Here is a 19,217-nt window from a genome sequence, read left to right as displayed (position 1 = left end):
TTTCGACCCTAATAATTAAAAAAGATCTTGCTTTGGAGTTTGGTGTGGCCAGGGAGCACTGGGGAGGTAAATCATGAAAAGGAAAGGAGTTTTTTGTCTCGCTGCTGGCATTGTTTGGGGATGTCCTGTTGCTTAATAGAGGCTCCTCAAAGCAAAGCCACAGGAGGGAGAGACCTGTGGGAGCTGATGGGATTTGGTTTCTGGATGCAATTATCTCTGAGAGGTCCCCGTCCTTGCCTTTGATTGATTTGCTCTCCAATCTTTGGGGTTTTTTTTTCCCAACCAGCACACAAATAGCTGTGCCACCAACAGTGCAGGGGGAGAATGGCAGAGCCCTGGAGATGAAGCCAATTAGGAGAATTGCCTCGTTGCAGAGGCAGTCAATAAATTCTCTGCTGTGTGCTGGCTGCAGGGAGGAGGAACAGGAGCTCAGCCCTGCAGGGCTCTGCAGTGCCAGGACTCAGCAGCAGAGAGGGCACAGCAGCTCTGTTCACCATCTGTACTGCGCCCAGGCAGGAGAAATCAGCAGCTTGGAGAGGTTCCAGGCTCTCCCTTAGGGCTGTCCCTGCCTCTCCCACAGCTCAGCAGCCAAAACAGGTGATCAAAATATTGCACGAACCAAATCAGGAGATGTTAAAGGCGTTACAGGATCTGGCTCAGAGGATTTTGTACAGCTGGGACAGGAAAAGGCAGTGGAGCACAGCAAAGAGGTGTCAGCTTGGTGGTCACCCTCTTGAATTTTGGAGGAGCAGAGCAGTGTTTACATACTCACAGGGCTGCATCAGCAGCTCCAGGCAGTGGGATCCAGCCCAGCACTGGGAGCAGAGGGGACAGTGCAAACCCCTCCATGAACACACCCCAGGGTCAGGCGGGAAATTCAGCAGCACACAGCACAGAGCTTTGAGAGGTTCAGCGAGAGATGGTGTGGTCTGCACAGAAACAGCAACACAGCCAGGCCTTAGGAACGGGGAAACAGAACATTCTGTGTGCACATGGCAAACTGGTCCAGAGAACAGGAATGTCTGCTGTGGAGGGGATGAGAACTGACAACATGAAAGCTTTCTGTGGACTGAGGATGGTGGACTAGAAATCATCAGGTCTAGAAATGAATCCAGACACCCTATGACACATTATCATTGTAAGGAACCCCTGTCGTGTCTGGGAGTGGAAGGTTGAGCATAAAGCATTAAATATATTCTTTTCAGCTGAGGATCTGTGTGAGAAAACACTGTGCTCTTGGAAATGAGGCAGGGAGCTAGAGCAGAGGGAAAAGAGAGCCTGAAGGATCTGCCTCACTGACCACCTGACATTAGCGACCCCCTTAGTGACCACCTGACCCCTTAGTGACCACCTGGCCCCTTAGTGGCCCCCGAACCCCTTAGTGACCACCTTATTGAGCCTTCCCAAGCCAGGAGCAGAGGGAAAACAGAGCCTGAAGAACCTGCCTTACTGACCACCAGACCTTAGTGACCACCTCACTGACCACCTGACCCCTTAGTGGCCACCGAACCCTTTAGTGGCCACCTGACCTTAATGACCACCTTATTGAGCCTTCCATGGCCAGGAGCAGAGGGAAAACAGAGCCTGAAGAACCTGCCTGACTGACCACCTCACTGACCACCTCGCTGACCACCTTGCTGAGCCTTGCCTGGCCAAGCCAGGAGCAGGGAGCAGCCGGGCACCGCTGTGGGGCTGTGGCTGGAGGCAGGACAGGCAAACAGGCTTTTGCCAAAGTGTCAGACCCTGAGGAGCACTCAGACCAGCAGTGCTGGAATCACAGCACGCAGCACTCGAGGACCAGGCTCTCTTCCCAGAGCTCAGCATCACAAAGCGAGGCTGGGGTGGGAAATTGCTCCAGTCCCGCGGGCAGAGGGTTCAGTCACCAGCTCCTGGTAAAGCTCCCACCCACCTCTTGCAGCTGTAATTAGGAGCTGCTCCATCCCTCCTGGGAGAGGCTCAGAGGCTCTGCTGTTTGCACCTGAGTGCTGGGTCAGCCACCAGGGAAAGGCTCAGACACTGATTTATTCTTTCCTAACAGGAAGTTGGTTCTGCTCTCATAATTTTCCATTTCATTATTTTAATGCTCTGGCTCTGGGATCTCAGGGAAATATGAGGTAATTCTGGGGAGCCTTGCTGGTTTTATTTAAAGTGCATCCAGGAGCAAGAATGTGCTGGTGATGTTTGAGGCATTTTGCTGTGGAGAGGTTTAAAAGGAGATCACAGAACCACGGAATGGTTTAGGTTGGAAGGGACAGAAAAGCCCATCTAAATCACCCCCCTGCCAAGGGTTACTCCAAGCCCTGTCCAGCCTGGCCTGGGACACTTCCAGGGATCCAGGGGCAGCCACAGCTTCTCTGGGAAACCTGTGCCAGGGCCTGCCCACCCTGCCAGGGAAGAATTTCTTCCATCCATTCTGAAATGTAAAACAACAGCTGCCACCGATGAGCTCAGTGTCAAAGTGTCACGAAATCAATTTCCAATGACTTACACAGATTCCTTTGAGCCTGACATTTCAGGAAAATTTAGGAAAGCGTTCCCAAAGTCCTGCTCTAACATCCTAGGACAAGATTTCCTCCAGGCTGAGCTGCTCTCTCCTTGCCCATTGCCTGCTCCTGCCCTGCTGCTCCTTCCAGGGCCACCAGAGCATCTGCTGTCACCAGCTGGGACAAGGTTCATTCTGAACCAATTCCAGCTATTCCCCGGAGTCTCCTTTCCTTCATTTCACTGTTTGAGCAAACCCCATTGACTGGGAGAGAAGGCATTCACAGAATTAGGGGCTCATCTGTCTGATGGATGTCTGTCTGGGCACTGGGAACTGCCACTGCCATTAATATTGGCTGGGGTGAAATAACATGACCTGAACTATCCAACAATGGGAACTGGAGAGAGCAGGGCAGCCACAAAACCCTGGCCAGTGAGCTGAAGTGCAGCTGCCAGGAGTTCAGATGAATTAGGAAAAAAAAAAACCCCTGTTTTATTCAGTGGAATGAGCTACAGCCAAAAGAAACACAGAGTTCACAGAGAAACACTGAACTTTTTGACAATAATAACCAGCTGCAATTTGCCACTCTTTCTTCCTTAAGCCATTCTGGGTCTCTTGGTTGTTGAGTTTTTGCTGAAAGTTGTACTCAGCATGCCTGAAAGAGCCCACCTGAGGGAGCTGGCACTAGGTCTTGGCTTTAAAGAGCCTTTTTTCCTCTTTGTGCTAATTTTTGGGGTTGTGCAAATTATTCTCCAGTGCTTTCTGCAGGCCTCAAAGAATTCCATTTCATAGGATTTCTAAAAGGATAACATCCCCTCATTATGGAGCTCCTTAAAATGGCCTAGATGTTCATGTTAAAGGTCTCTTTTAGAGTCACAATGGACTGGTTCTGTGCAGGGAGACTCCCAAAACCCTCTGTGGGGCTGAGCAGACTCAGAGCACCCCACAGACCCCTCCCAGGCTGTTTCTGCTGGGCAGTGCTTCACCACTTCTTCCTAAAAATGATGAAATTCAAGTTTCCCACCTATAATTTCACCTTCAGATGGTGCCTGGTGGATATTTCCACTGCCTGGTTTGGGAGGGTGTTACCAGGGAGCCCCAGGAGCTGCCTGGGCTCTCATCAGCCATCACTCCCTGTTCAGCTGGGGCTGAGCTCCTCTCCCAGGTGTATCTCCTTGCTGGAAGTTATTGTGGTGGTCAGTGGAGGTAACTCAGTGCTGCCTCGTGGATGGACAGGATGGACACCACCTTGGACAGGTCAGGCTGGATGGATCCTTCTGGGGGCCCCCTGGGCCAGCTCCACCCAGGTAAGGGGAGATCCTGCACCCAAAGGTGCCCAGATTGCCCCACAACCTGCTGCAGCTCAGCCATGCTCAAGGGTTGGTGCCCCGGGGTTTGGCTTTTCTGTGTTTCACATTCTGTGCTGCTTTGCTCTGTGGGTCTGGGCTTCATATTTTGGGATGGTGAGAAAGGAAATGATGAGAAAATTGTGTTTTTTTAGGCTGGAAAGAAAGGCTTTGGGGTGGCCTAACTGGGACCTTCCAGTGCCTGGAGGGGAGTGATGAAGAGGGACTTTGGGCAAGGGCCTGGAGTGCCAGCACAAGCAGAGCTGGGTTCCAGCCTGAAGAGAGCAGGCTTAGATCAGGTATTGGGAGGAGGGGAAGGTGGTGAGGCCCTGGCACAGGTGCCAGAGAAGCTGTGGTGATGCCTCAGGTTTGGCTTTTCTGTGTTTCAGGTTCTGTGCTGCTTTAGTGTGTGGGGCTGAGCTTCACATCAGGGGATGCTGAGCTCTCTGCACAGAGCAGGGAGACAAAACAATTCCTGCTCCAGCTGGGCACCAAGGACAAATGATCCAAAGCTCAGCCCAGGAGCACAAACAGCGTGGGCTGCAGAGAGAAAAACAAGCAGGGTGGGAGTGCCTGGGCTAAAGCTGGAACTGGACAATGAACTGCAAGGTGCAAATGGAGCAGAGCTGAGCCAAGGCAGAGACCCCGGGAGCGCTCGTGCATTTTGGGACCATTTGGGTTCCTCTTGGGGGCAGCCCTGGCTGGGCTCTTGTGCTGCCCAAGGTGGATCCATGGAGGAGATGCTTTGAATAAATCCCTGCTTGATTCTGGAGCTCTGCCCAGCCCCTGCTCCAGGGCAGCCTGCACAAGGCATTGGGGCAGTGCCAGTTCCACCAGGATCTGCCTCCACATCCCCTCTGTCCCCCCGGGTGTGCTGGAAATGTCCACACTGTGGAGTGCAGGGCTGGGCTTTGGGAGCAGCATTTGGGCTGCAGTGGCCCAGGAATGGCAGACTCTGCTTTGCTCAGTCCCAGTTCATGAACAGGAAGGGGCTTTACTCAGCAGGTCTTTATTTATCCAGCATTTTCCCCATTTCACAGGAACAATGTCCTGTACAGCTTTTTCATCTCCTCAGCCACAGAGGGGATCAGGCTGTTATATACAGAGGAAATTTGCTCTCATAATCAGTTCTTGAGGGCTTTTGTGGCTATTTTTTATTGTATGATGCAGGGTCTATGCTGCTTTAACACTACACAGTGTCTCAGCTCCTAATCCTTTCACAATTAAGCAAATATATTTTGCTTTCTTGAGAGATAACAGAAATCCTGCTCAAAACACAAAGCAAAGCCAAACAACGAGAACAGAATTCTTGCACAGTGAAATTGCAGGAGCAGCACCGAGGAAGCATTTCAAAGGCAGTGAAACCTCTCCACAAAGGTAACTCCAGCCAGCAGCCACTGTCTGCAGGAATGGTTTTAAAGTATTTCCACGTTTTTCGTGCTCTTTTCTTTGACCTTTAGTGCAAGGCCATCTGTGCTGAGCAGCTGATTCTTGTGGTCCCTTGAGTGGCTGCTGTAGATAAGCTTCAGAGTGTATAATAAGGACTAAAACCTGCTGGAAGAATACATTTTTAAACCTTCCCCCTTCCAGATAAAGTTTGCTATAACTAATTTAGCCCCTGAAGGAACAAGTCTATTAGCCCTTTGATAGCTAATTTAATTCCTGATAATTTATTGTGCTGGATGGGTTGGGAAAACAGATTTAAATGCCTTTTGGAGGATAATAAGAAATCATCAGGGGAACTAAAACACTGTGGAAAAGGAGAATAGTTGAAAGATGAGGCTGAGAGAGCTGGCAGTGCCTCCCTGGGTTGTGTGAGGAGATTGGCAGCTTGAAGGGGGCTCTGAAGGCAAGTGCAGTGTCTGGGGAGGGGATAAGGTGAAGAGCCTGGCTTGAGGGAAAATAAAGTTTTTCAGGCTCAGTGTTTTGGCAGCTCCTGCTTTTCACTGTTAGATAAAAGGGTGTGTGATGAAGCAGGGGGCCATGGTTAAAACTGAGGGAGTTTTTTCCATAACCTCAGGGATTTATGTCACTTATTTGATTTTTATCTGCTGTTCCCATAGACCTCTGTCTCCAGGCAGGGCCACGAGATGCTGAGTTGTGCAGATCCCCTGCTGGCTTCTGTTGCTGGCTCTGGAGCTGGCACTGTGCTCCCCCACTGCCCAGCCAGCATCAGAACCATTTCTGTGCAGAAAGGAGACCATTTATTGGCACTTGCTGTGCTTGTGGCACACCAGGCTGGGGAAAGGTCCTGCCAGTGAGCTCAGGGCTCTGCAGGACATCCAGCATCCCAACCTGCAGTGCCTCAGATCAGCCACCCCCTCCTGCAGGCACAGCACACCTCCACCTCACCAAAACCCCCCCGAGACCTGGCTCTGCTCCTCCCTGGTGGTTTTTGTGGCACCACAGCTGCTGCCAGGCTGATTTGGTGACTGCCACGTGTGGGCAATTCCCCTGCCACAAACCCAGCCAGCAAACCCTGCAGCTGCCTGCTCTGCTCAGGCCTGGAGCAGGACAGCAGCTCAAGGCAAATGTGGGAACCCTTCTCCTGCTCCCTTCTGCAGCCTTGGCACAGGTTTTTGTGCCATTTTCCAGGCTGGCTTCTTTTCCTCTCTGTCCCTCCCTGAGGTGCAGCCGTAAAATTCTTAGGGAATGAGTTGTCTGCATGAAGCAGGAGGTAGAGCAGGACACACAGGAACAAACCCAGCAACTGAGAGAGAGCAGGACACACAGGAACAAACCCAGCAACTGAGAGAGAGCAGAACACACAGGAACAAACCCAGCATTTGAGAGAGAGCAGAACACACAGAAACGAACCCAGCAACTGAGAGAGAGCAGAACACACAGAAACAAACCCAGCATTTGAGAGAGAGCAGAACACACAGAAACAAACCCAGCAATTGAAAGGAGTGTTTGCACAGCTCAGATCTCAGGGGGATGAGCCCTGGGAGGCTTGAGAGGCTTTCTGCCACCTCAGAGTGCACTGAAACCTTGTGGGGACATGCCTTGCCCCGGGTGATTCTCCCTCTTGGAGAGGAGTGCTGCCCACAGGAGCAGCTCCAGGGGGTGGGGGCAGCTCCCAAAAATCCAGCTCCTTGCAGAGGCACAGCTGTCAGGGCTGACAGGTTGTTAGAGATTCATGCTCACTTATGAGCCATGAAATAAAGCTCATCTCCCCTGCAATTTACTGCTATGCAGTGCCATTGATTTTTATGGGAGCTGCCTGGTGTTTCATAGCACAGTGTAATTCTGCTCCTTTTTTTTCTTGGACATTTCCAATTTGCCCATCGTTCACTTAATGGCTCAGTCAAGAGCCCACTGAGCTTTTTATAGGATTTAAATGGGAGACATTAGCATAGCATGGATGCTTTAATACACCTATGGATGAATCTTTAATACATTCTTATTGATCAAGTCCCTATATGATAACAGAGGACTGTCCTTCCTGTTTACACAGGCAGAAAACAGGCACAGGAGGGAAAATTATTGCAAATGTCACGTGCAGGATTTAACAACAGAGGACTCAAACCCACTTATTCTAAGCTGTAGAATCACGAATGGTTTGGGTTAGAAGAGACCTTAAAAATCATCCAGTTCCAACATCTCCCACCACCCCAGGCTGCTCCAAGCCCTGTCCAGCCTGGCCTGGGACACTGCCAGGGATCCAGGGACAGCCACAGCTGCTCTGGGCAGTGTGCCCAGGGTCTCATCACCCTCACAGGGAAGAATTTCCTCTCAACACCCCCTCTAACCTTACTCTCTGTCAGTTTGAAGCCGCTCCCCTAGTGCTGGCACTCCAGTCCCTCCCAAACTGTCCCTGTAGCTCCCTCCAGGTACTGGAAGGTCACAACTGGGTCACCCCAAACTCTTTTCCAGGCTGAACAACCCCAGTTCCCCCAGCCTTTCCTCACAGCAGCTGTGCTCCATCCCCCTGCCCTGACTCCTGGGTCCTTTCAGAAGGTTTTTATTGCTGTTTTTGTGCCTAGCAGCACCTCCTGTCTCTGCCCCTCTGCTCCTGCTTTTGCACAGCTCTGTTTGTGCTGGTGAGGTTTAACCCTGCTCTGCCCTGAGCCTGGATTCACAATCAGATGAGAATTGCTGCAAAGGAGCTGAAACAGGTCGTAGTGTTTAGCAGGCCCTAAAGGAACTAATTAATTAATGAGGGTAAATTGTTGGTAAGATGATGTGAGCGTGTGGAAACAGCTCTCGGGGTCATTAAAAACCAGGAACAGATTTATTGACTGCTCAGATGTCAATGAGCTTCCCTTACAAGCGTGGACATTGTATCCTGTGAGGCAGGGGAGGGACCTGCCACTGCTAATGCAATATTAACCAGAATTCCTCCACTTAATCCTCTTATTAGCTATTGCATGGCCGGGGCTGCTGCCTGCTGGGGAGGCTGAGGAAGGAAGGAGCTGTCCCCTGCTGAGCACATTTCAGGGTCTGGACACTGAGGGGTGATCCAGCAATCCTTCTGCAGGAGGTGATGCCCAAAAGAGCCCAAATCCTGTGAGGAATGGGGGGAAATCCCTGCAGGTTTGCAATGCCCACCCTGGCAGGGGGCAGGGTTGGCTCAGTTATAGGGTGTGAGCCTGGTGGCACGAAATGAGCACTGCCTTTCCCTCCCTACCCACGAGGAGCCAAAACAACCGAGCTCTTCCTGCAATTCCTTGTTTTCCCTGTGCTTTCCTGGCCTGCATTCTCTGAGGTGAATTCTGTGGGTTTTGGAGGTCAGGAGGGGGTTCCAAACCCCGCTGCCCACACCAGAGGGGTGGTGAGGGATCAGTCAGCACGAACAGGCAGGGACTTCTGAGCTCCCCTGAGCTGACCTGGGGCAGCTCCTTTGGGTCTGGGAACAATTATCCCAAGAAAACACAGCCAGAAGGCAAAATGCAGCAAGGGAACAAACCTGGGAGCCGATTCTGTGCTTTTACCCAGCTTGGATGCTGCTCCCCACAGGAGGCACCTTGAGAAAATTGGGAAGCTGCTCAGAATGGAGTTTTTCACTGGAGTTTTTCCACAGAGCTTCAGGAACCCAAGCAGGAGCTCTCCAAAGCCCAAAGCCCTGAGTTCCCGTGGATGATTTGGGGGCTGTGTTGCAAAGCAGGGGGACTCAGAGCGAGGATGAAGACAGAGCAGGCGATGACTTTCAGCCTGCTTCACTTTCCCAGCTGCTGGGAACAGGGAGAGGTGATGTGGGATAAGCAAATCCCAGATCAGGTTATTCACCAACAGAATTGGCAGTTGTGGGATTGCCCTGGAAGGGAAAAAATATTGATTTTATTTTTTTTTTGTCCTCTGCTGCTTGAAATGCCAGCAACCCAGGTTATAGCTTAATCTGTGATGCTGTACCTGCAATGAAAAACACCACATCTGTTGCACACCAAAGAGATTTAAGGCACCTTTCTGGAAAGCCAGGGCTCTTTGAAATATTCATGAATCTTCAGCCGTTTCCCAAGATACAGAGGAATGTCAAATAATCTCCTCTTCTGTAACATTTAATACCTTGAGCTGGGAAACCTTTGCAAGATGGAAATGCCCCCTCCCTTCTCCCCTCAGGACACTGCTGGGAATTCCTGTGATGCAGATCAGCACAGGGGCAGCTCAGGTGTGGAGCTGGGGTTAATTTCATGGGGATGTTACTGCAAAGGCTTCAATAAAGCAGTTTTTAGTGACAAGGGGAGGGCCTGAGGTGTCAGTGCCATTCATGGGGATCCACGTGGAGCTCTGGAAAGCCAGAACTGCTGAAGGCAGGAGAGCTGAGTGGGAGTGATGGCTCAGGTTTTGGCTTTTCTATGTTTCAGGTTCTGTGCTGCTTTAGTGTGTGGGTCTGGGCTTCATATTATGGGATGGTGAGCTCTCTGCACAGAGCAGGGAGACAAAACAATTCCTGCTCCAGCTGGGCACCAAGGACAAATGATCCAAAGCTCAGCCCAGGAGCACAAACAGCGTGGGCTGCAGAGAGAAAAACAAGCAGGGTGGGAGTGCCTGGGCTAAAGCTGGAACTGGACAATGAACTGCAAGGTGCAAATGGAGCAGAGCTGAGCCAAGGCAGAGACCCCGGGAGCGCTCGTGCATTTTGGGACCATTTGGGTTCCTCTTGGGGGCAGCCCTGGCTGGGCTCTTGTGCTGCCCAAGGTGGATCCATGGAGGAGATGCTTTGAATAAATCCCTGCTTTATTCTGGAGCTCTGTCCAGCCTCTGCTCCAGGGCAGCCTGCACAAGGCTTCAGGAGGAGTAAAACAGGGGGAGAAAGGCTGGAACTGGGCTTTGTGTGGCACTCAGGCAGTGCTGGACCAGAGGTTTCTCGGAGGCAATCTGACAGGAAGCTTTGGATGGGGAATGCAGCAGGCACTGAGGTAAATTGCAAATTTAATGGTGTTTGCTGTGAGGACAAGCCCTGAGGGGGATGTCTGACAGTGTGGAGCCACCATGCAGAACAACCTGGAGAGCTGTTCATTACAGAACAGCCCAAATCCATGTGGGAAGTGAAGCAGGCTGAAAGTTATTGCCTGCTCTGTCTTCATCCTTGCACTGATTTGCTTTGCAACACAGCCCCCAAATCATCCAGGGGAACTCAGGGCTTTGGGCTTTGGAGAGCTCCTGCTTGGGTTCCTGAAGCTCTGTAGAAAAACTCCAGTGAAAAACTCCATTCTGAGCAACTTCCCAATTTTGAAACTGCTGACAATTTTTCTAATATTGTAATTTTAAGTTTTCTCCAGAATGAATCTGTCTCTTCAGGAGCACCATGGATTGTGGCTTTGCAGATATGTCACTGTGAATTATAACACTTCCACAAAGACTTTCTTCAAATCACGGCATTATTTTCAACAAATTTATTTTAAAACTTCTCAAAATATTGATTTTGAGGTTGGAAACATCTCAGCATTTTTCATTGTTGCACCACATCCCTTCCTTTTACAACCAAATCAGTGCATTAACGTGGCCATCTGGCATGGCATAAAATGGGGGGGAACCATTTCCATTTCCAATTTGCCTTTGTTTCCTAGAGCATTTGGCAGCCCAAGGAGTGCAGTTGGCTCTTCTGTGCCACATAATGTTCCTCAGGGAAGGAGATCAGTGGGATACAGGTATTCATAAAGGTCTGGCTTGGGTTGCAGGAGGGTCTGGAAACGCAGAACTGAGCTCAGCTACAAGAGCCTGCAGCCCAAGGCTCAGGTGAAAACAATTCTACACAAATTACTTTGAGTAACAGATATTTCTGTGTGTCTGTATACTCACAGATGTAGAATTCCAGGATGGTTTGGGTTAGACGAGAACTGAAAGCTCGTCCAGTCCCACCCCTGCTGCTGTGTCACATGTACCAAAAGCGACTTTTAATCTTGCTGTGGCTGCCCAGGTTTGGATTCTGCCTGCCCTCGCCCTGCAGGCGCTGTGTGTGTGCATTTACCCCCGATGCAGCCGAGCCAGCAGCTCTGTGAACTCGGGTTTTTCGTGCTCAGCCTTGCAAAGCTGAGCCCAGGTCGCTCTGAGCAGGGAGCGCCCTGAGGCTCCTTCCTGGGGAAGCCCGAGCAGAGGTGGATACAAACACGGGTTTGTGCTTGGGTGACAAATGGATTTAGGGCCGTGTTCCCAAGCACAGCCTGTCCTGTTGGCTTTTACCAGCAGTGCCACTCGGAGCAGCCTCACTGAGGTGGGCTCTGGTGTCATTACCAGGTATTAATTAGCACAGACTCCATTTATTTCAGAAGGCTGATCAGTAATCTATGTATTTATTAAGAAACCCACTGCTCTTTTATAGACTAGCTCACTGGAGGTTGACCTAATTGGTCCTTTACTTAAAACACCATCACCATTGGCTAATTAAGAAACCACCCTTTGGTAAACAAATCTCCATCACACATTCCACATGTTCCCAACAACAGGTGCAGCAAGTTAAGATCTTAAGAATTGTTTCTCATTTTTTTCCTCTGATCTTCTTGCAGACTTTCTCAGGCACTGGCTGGGAAAGTTGTGTGTTTCTCTCTGTGGCCAGAGAGCTGCTGCCACAGCCTGGAGCACCAGAGAGTGCTCTGACCCACAGAGTGAATTCCACTGCTTCACTTCTTGCATTGTGGTATTTTTTCACGGGTTCATGGCTGGAGCAGCTCTCGTCATCCTCTTGACTGACCTTGTGGTGGGCAGGATTCTCTCGTGATGCCCAAGCTGGGGCTGGACCAGAGAGGCTTTGCAAAGATGTCTCGTGGTCAGAAATTCATTGCAGCCTTTAATTAATTGCTGCAATGACTAATTGACTCAATGACCAGACACACTGCTTCTGGTCAGAATTTTATGGTGGGGTTTTGCTTTGTGTTTCAGTGGGAGGCTGAGGGCTCCTGTTTCACTGGTGTTTTCCTGAGGGTGCTCTCAGCCAAACCACCAGGACTCTCCTCTGTCTGCAGCGTGGATTTTCCTCCCATCCATCAGCAGAGCTTGCCCAGAGCTCTCCCCCTGCTCCCTGAACTGGCTCCAGTATTTTGATGAGTCCCTGCCAGCCCTGCTCACGGCTGCTCTGCTGCTGCCAAATCCCAAAGCGATGGAACTTTTCCCTTAAAATTCCAGCTTGGCCTCTGGCTGGTCCTAAAGCCGAGCATCACGCTGGGATCGCGCTCTGAGCTGGAGAACTGAGCACCCCCTGTGCTGCTCATCCTCTGCCCCAGGGCTGCGGCTGTGGCCCAGCTCCACTTGGTTTCAGGTCACAGAAACTCATTAAATTCTTGATTTAGCCAAGCATTTGGCATTCCCTGAATTCCAGGGATCCTGTGGCAATGAGGACCAGCTCAGCTACCCCATGGTCCCCCTGGGTCTGGCACTCTGACCCTTGTCAGGCACAGAGGTGGGAATACCATTAACAAAAATATTCCACTTCCCTGAAAATGCTGCCAGGGCTCCATCCCTTCCCCTGCCTGCCCCTGCTTCCTGTATTAAAATGAAATCCAAACACAGCATGAGGAAAACTGACACAAACCCTCATGCATGTGAAAGAGCAGTAACTACATTCCAGTTTATTGACTGCAGTCAAGTTTTATTATGCCTCAAATAATTAAATACTGCAACCATGACATTAAAAATACAGGCCAATTTACCAAAATAATTGTATTCTGAAGATTATGTACATATTATACATTTTACAGTCTCATGTAAACTTTTTTTTTTTTATACATAAGGTAAATCTGATTTATGGTAACTAGAAAACCCAAAAATACTCACTGACAAAAATCTTCCTATGAAACATAAGCACTGGATCTGGGACAATTAGCAAAACTGCAATGAATGGAAACCAACTATAAAACATAATATAATCAAGTTAGTAGAAAAAAATGAATTAAATTACATTCATATAAAAAATTGAACTAAAAACATTGCTATGCATCATTATTAAAAAAAAAAACAAGGGAAAAACCCCCACTCCCTCTCCCTTTATATATTAACACAGCCTTTGATGGGGAGCTCCCCTGTGCCTCATTTCCAGCAATGGGGCATAGCCTGGGAAATCCAGATTCCCATTCTCCTTTAGCATATATTAAATAACTAGTGTCTGTACCAATACAAATATTGTATAATTCATGCACTGGGATTATGTTCAGGGTAGCCCACACCAAGGCACAATTTTTGTGTCATTTCCCCCCCCTCCCCTCCCCAGGTTTCAGCATGCAGTGCTGGAGATGTTTGCTAAACAGCTTCTGTGGGCTTTGGCTCGAGTCTGAGTCTCACCCTGGGGCACACAGAAATCCTTCCAGCAGATTTTTGTAAATAAATAAGGAAAAAGAAGGTAAAGGCCTTAAGTTCAACATCTTGCACCAACTGTTGTCAGCTCAGCTACCACACCCTCCAAGAAACACGGCACTGAGGCAACATCATTGTGGCTCTGGTCAAATATTTTATATATTAACTAGGACAAGGAAATTGCTGCTGCTGTAAATCTTCATCCCTGTGACAGCTGTAGTGTTTTGATTTGGCATAATGGAGCTCCAAGTCTAAATTGGTTTTCAGCTCCCAGCTCCTCTCAGCACAGCCCCATTTGCATGAGCAGCCAGGTACTGCCTGTAATTGAAGTACCTGGGAATGCTCATTAAAATAAATGCATAATTGAACCGTATCTAAACAGCTGCCAAAATTAACAGCTGGCAACTTGGCTGCATTCTGAAGGCTTGTAAAATTTGCATATTTTATAACTGTTCTGCACCCAGAAAAAGGCCTGGTCCTGCAAAGGGCACGGCCTGTGCTTGGCTTTGTGAGGTTACAAGGAATTTGCAGCCCTTGGTCAGAATAAATCCATGGAAGACAACGAGCTGGAGTGACTGATGTCACCTGGATTTAGGCACTAGGAATATTCCTTCAGTGGTGAGTGCACCTGACATGACACCAAACATTCTGTCAGGCCTGGACAAGGTGAAAGTGTATCCAAAATGGCCTCTATAAACCGTGCCCAGAGTTACAAAAAATCCAGCCTAGAGGATGTCTGGTTATGTACAGCCTGGATAGAAAAGAAATCCTAATCTAGAGTATCAAAATACTGTATTCATATAAACACAGGACAGCACCTAATAGAAAAGTAAAAAGTGGAAAACACAAGCTTCTGTTTGATTTTTTTTTTTGAAATTAAATACCCTAAAAAAAGTTGGTTAAAAAAAAAGCAACAGGAATTTGTGTACTGGAAAAAGAAAAATGAAGGGAGGAACTACATCTCCCCTCGTCTGCGAGTTTTTGCTGCAACAGCTCTGCCTTCCTCCTCCTCCTCCTCCTCTTCCTCCTCATAATTTTCTTCATGAATGGCCTTCTGGTTGTTTTCTTCTTGCATTTCTTGCTCTTGGTTTGTCCCTCTGTTATTCTTTTCATCTGCCTGATTGGGGAAAACAAAACAAAATGAGCTTACTACAGATTCAGTGCCAGTTTCTTTACAGCTGATTTTAGGGCAGTGAAATGATTTTCAGCTGGACTTGTGAAAGCTGATGGGCAGAAACAGGGAAAAAAAAAAGATTTTCCAAAGCCTCCAGGGAGCACGAATTGACACAGAGATGGAAGGGTGAGCTAAAAGAAGTTGTGACAGTATGAAATGTGCAGCTCTGTGACCCAAAACAAGCTAGAACAATTATGATGTCACATCCCTGTGCCATGACCAGTTGTGGTCAGGGTTTTGATCCTGCCCCTGAGCCCTGGCCTGCACAGAACTCACATTGTCCTCGTTTTCCCCATAGGGCTCCTCAGCATTGTGCTCCAGCTCTCGCTTCTTCTCTTCAGTCAGATCCTCCTGCACCTGCAAAGCACAAGAGAGGTTCTGTATGGTTCAACTGCCTTTCAAAGAGTGGCCTGTGGCACAACTGGGCACATCTTCACATATTTTTACAGACTGGTTATTATGTGGTATTTTTACAGAATGATTCTAAAGAAGGGAGAGGAGAGCGGGGAGAGGTTAAAGGAGGATAAAAAGAACCATAACCACCCAACAGTCAGGAAACTCACTTCCTCTGAGAGCATCTAACTTTTAAATACAATTCTCACAGACAATCTCTTCCTTGGAGAGAGCAAGTCGTGCTGAATCTGTCTCCCTGATATTCAGCTTTTGGATCTCTCACTCCCTTCTGTTCTGCCAGCACTCTCCCTCCATTCCATGCCCCACTTCCCATGTTAGGTGCAAATTTGAAAGAGGAATGTTTCCTTTTGGGAAGTGCTGCTGTGCTTGTCTGCTCCAGTGTCCCGTGAGCTGGGTCAGAGGCATCCATCACACCAGGGTCACTTTGGGAAAGATCTGAACAGCAATATTTGAGTCCACCCACTAAAGGAACTGATCCCCACTGCAGCATCTCTTTTCTCTCTTAATTGCTCCCTCAACCCCTGCTGCCTCTTCCCTGCTCCCACTCAGCACAGTGGGCACACCCTTTCTGAGATGTGCATAAATGGTTCCCGGAAGCCAAAGAGCAGCTGCCAAAGGCCAGCTCTGCCCAGTTCCCAGTGGCCTGCTTGGATGTGAGCAGCAGCATTTTGCTAAGTGCATCCCAGCTAATCCAAAGTGCTGCCCATGAGGGAGTGACAGCAGCCAATTCCAAGGCTCTTTTTGCAAGGGGTTTTGTGGGAAGCAGAAAGAGGAATTAATCAGGTATTGCTGAGGGGCTGTGGCAGCTCAGGGTGGTGCAGGACATGAAGGGAAAGTCCCTTCCTTCTCTGCTCCAGCTCCATGTGCTGTCAGCTTCCTGAGCAGCTCCATGAACTGCAGCTTGGATTGCTCAGGAGGAGCACAGATAAATCAAAGTCACAGCTAAAGAGTAAGTAAGTGGCCAAGGAAGCAGTTTGCTCAGAACTGCGCTGTGTGATTAGAGATTAATGAGGTTTTCTGTGACCTTGAGGTTTCCAGGAAATTTTCCTCGTGTTGTGAAAGGCTTAATCTTTTCAATTATTGCACAATTAATGCTGTGTGGCATGGAAGACTAATGGATTGCAGCACAGGAGCATGAGTAACCCAGAGTGTATCCAGAAGGGGACAGCAGAGTAATGGCAAAGACTTCCCAGGTTTCTAAAGTCAGACAAAGTGATTTGGGTTCATCCTGCAGTTCCAAAAGACACAAAAGAGTGTTAATGGAGCTGTGCTCTGCTACCTGAGCCTACATCTGCCTTGGATCTGTGTTCTTACCTCCTCTTCTCCTTCTTCCTGGTATTGTTCATCCACATTATCCTCCTGCTGGTCAGGATTTCCTGCCATCTGCACAAAGATCACATAAAAATTCAGATCTGTGAGCTTGCCTAATAACCAGAGGGCTGAAGATTAAAGCTTCTTGTTCTGGAACTAAAGCTCTCTGTAAAGCTGAAGTAACAATAATGGCAGGAGAAGTTTTAGTGCATTCATTAGCAGTAGTGAGAGCCCAGCTCTGTGATTTAAAGTTGCCCTCAATTAAAAAATAGCAGGATGAATATAAGAAAAATCACTTCACAGAATAAAGCAGGACTTTCCATACTAAGCAGGAAGACAATGGAATATTCACTCAACTGAAGACCAATGCCATAAAAAAACCAGACTCTCTCTGCCTGGAGGAGTTTACAGCTCCAACACAGTTGAAATGTGCAGCTTTAACCTCCTGAAGGAGCCCCAGAGGTGCCTCTTTTGCCTTTACCCACCACCAAGTGCTCCTCCATTCCTGGATGTCCTTGTTTCTGACCCGTTTCCTTGTGCTTCTCATTTTCCTCAGGCAGGTTTTCTTCTCTCTCTTGCTCAGCTTCTTCAAATTCATCTTCTCCCTGATTATTGGGGTCATCAGCAGGATTTACATCTTCCATGGCTGCCTTCTGTAATTTACAGGAGGGAGTGTCAAATACTTTCAGCCCACGGTCCAGCTGCATTTCCCTTGAAAGAGCAGCAGCTGGGCTGTCAGAGCCAGCTCCATCCCCACTGGCAGCAGCTGGAATCTCTGCAGGCTCAGGGCTCCCTGAGGAGCCTCAGCATGAGCAGGGACAGAGGTGCAGGTACCTGCCTGCTGAAACCCACAGAATCTGAGCACCTCTGCCCCAGAGGCTGCTGCACAGCTTGTGTTTACTGACCAGCTGACAGGGCCTGATAAGGCCATGTGAACAAAGATAAGAGCTGAATGCTCACAGCTCCACAGAGCTGATGGCATCATTCACTATCAGCCTGTCCTGCTCTGTTGACCTTGGCTATATCTACAAGAAAACAAAACACTTTTCACCTCTGCCATGCAGAAAAGCAGCATTTTCTGCTTATCATTCAATAAAAGCAGTTTTTTATCTTTATAGACAACAAGTTAAAGATCTCTTAGAAATATTCACTGCACCAAATCTGCTGAATGGGAGGGGAGTAAGGAAGATGCACTTGATGTTGAGAGCTCCAGGTAAGCTGGAGTTTGGTGGAAGGCCCAGGGTGATTCTCCTGCCCCAGATCTCTGTGCAGTTGGTATCAGGGCTCAGTTCAGTGCTGACCTACATCCTCTTTCAGGACCTCACACCTCTGTACTGACTCCAGCTGGCTACAGAGCCTCTTGAGCTGGCCTTTGATTAATGACAGCATGAAAAATCCCATCCCTTCTCATTTTGACTGGGCACTGCTGGTATTTTTTGAAGCCAAATGTACCTGTTCAAGTCCCAGCTAAGACCAAATCCTTTATTCCACCGAAAGCACAGATCAAAGGAATGTGGAAATAAACACCTTGCTTCCCACAAGGGAGCTTTTTCTTTTTATTTCTTCCCAAATGAGTAAGGACACCTTTAAATAGATTTCAGACGTTGTTTTCAACTGTCAAGCCTGTCTTTCTAGCAGACCTCTGCTTATCTCACTTCTATAAGGTGCAATTATGTCAGACGAGACCTGTGGGTTCTCACTTCAGTAACACTGCAACCCTCAGCATCTTAATTCATACTTACTGATTCATCAGCCTGCTGATTTTCTGCCTGATGTTCTGCTTCTTGCTGTTCATTTGCATTATTCTGATCCTCATCTTCACCTTCATCCTGGTGCTGGATGTCGTGTTCATAAGCTGAGGAATTTTTGAGGTGGTTATTGTTTTACAGCAGTTTTTAGTTATCCCTTTAAGAGTCTCCCATAGACAAGGTTCCACATGTGCTGTTAGCAGTGGGCAGCCTCTACATAAACAGATAATGCTCACAGAATTGATTTACTCCTAATAGGAAACAGAAATTAAAAGATCAGGCCAGGCTGGATGGGGCATTGAACAGCCTGGGCTAGTGGAAGGTGTCCCTGGTCCATGGCATGGGTATAGAATGAGATGAGTGCCTTCCAACCCAAACAATTCCATGATTCTGTAATTTAAAGAGATCAAACAAACCCACAGGCAGGGCCAGGAGCATAACCAAGATCCACAGAGCCTGGCAGTAACAGCTCAGTCAAAAGGACACTTTTCCCTGCAGGAATGTGGGGATGATCTTTAGTAATTCCTCTATTTCACTCAGTCAGTTCAGCCATGGCTATCTGAGCTTCTGGTTTTAAATTGCAAGTTTATGTTTCACTTGAATCCAATCTGGATATGAAATGAATATTAAAGTCTGCCATGCAAGGCAGTACACAGGGAGCCTGTGAGCATGGCAGGGACAGAAATTCTCTCTTACCTCCTTCCTCTTCCTGAATACCTTGCTCTTCCTCCCCTTGTACAATGTCCTGGTCCATGTTATCATAATGAGCCTGTTGGCTGAGAACATTAAAAGCCAAGCATCATTTCAGTTTCAAAAGTGTGTTTTCTGCTTTAATAAACAAACTCCCCACCTGCAGCTCTGCCTCTCTCAGCAGCTGCCAGAGCAGGCCTCAGTTTCATGCTCTATTATCTGATATTTTCTCACATCACCTTTCCTGAAAAATGCTTGATAGAACAGAGACTTTCTTGTGTTGCTGCACTGACTTTGTGTTGTGTGTCTCTGTATGTGGAGCCTGC

The 19,217-nt window shown here is 48.5% G+C and overlaps 1 protein-coding gene across 2 annotated transcripts in view; it reads right to left on the bottom strand.

The window, feature by feature from the left end:
• Nucleotides 1–14,408: 14,408 nt before the first annotated feature.
• GOLIM4 (golgi integral membrane protein 4) overlaps nt 14,409–19,217 on the bottom strand; it is a 28,022-nt gene continuing 23,213 nt past the window's right edge. For both annotated transcript variants that reach the window (XM_038146177.1, XM_038146178.1), the window contains 6 exons: nt 18,898–18,977; nt 18,196–18,308; nt 16,939–17,106; nt 16,457–16,525; nt 15,005–15,085; nt 14,409–14,671 (listed from right to left, as the gene is read on the bottom strand). In XM_038146177.1, the coding sequence (XP_038002105.1) occupies nt 14,510–14,671; nt 15,005–15,085; nt 16,457–16,525; nt 16,939–17,106; nt 18,196–18,308; nt 18,898–18,977 (673 nt within the window). In that variant the 3' untranslated portion in view covers nt 14,409–14,509. The remainder of the gene's footprint in view (nt 14,672–15,004; nt 15,086–16,456; nt 16,526–16,938; nt 17,107–18,195; nt 18,309–18,897; nt 18,978–19,217) is intronic.

The sequence above is a fragment of the Motacilla alba genome, chromosome 9, assembly GCF_015832195.1.
Source record: "Motacilla alba alba isolate MOTALB_02 chromosome 9, Motacilla_alba_V1.0_pri, whole genome shotgun sequence".
Classification (NCBI taxonomy): Eukaryota; Metazoa; Chordata; class Aves; order Passeriformes; family Motacillidae; genus Motacilla; species Motacilla alba.
The sequence above is the reverse complement of the archived record's forward strand: the minus strand, read 5'-3'. Positions and strand labels throughout refer to the sequence as shown.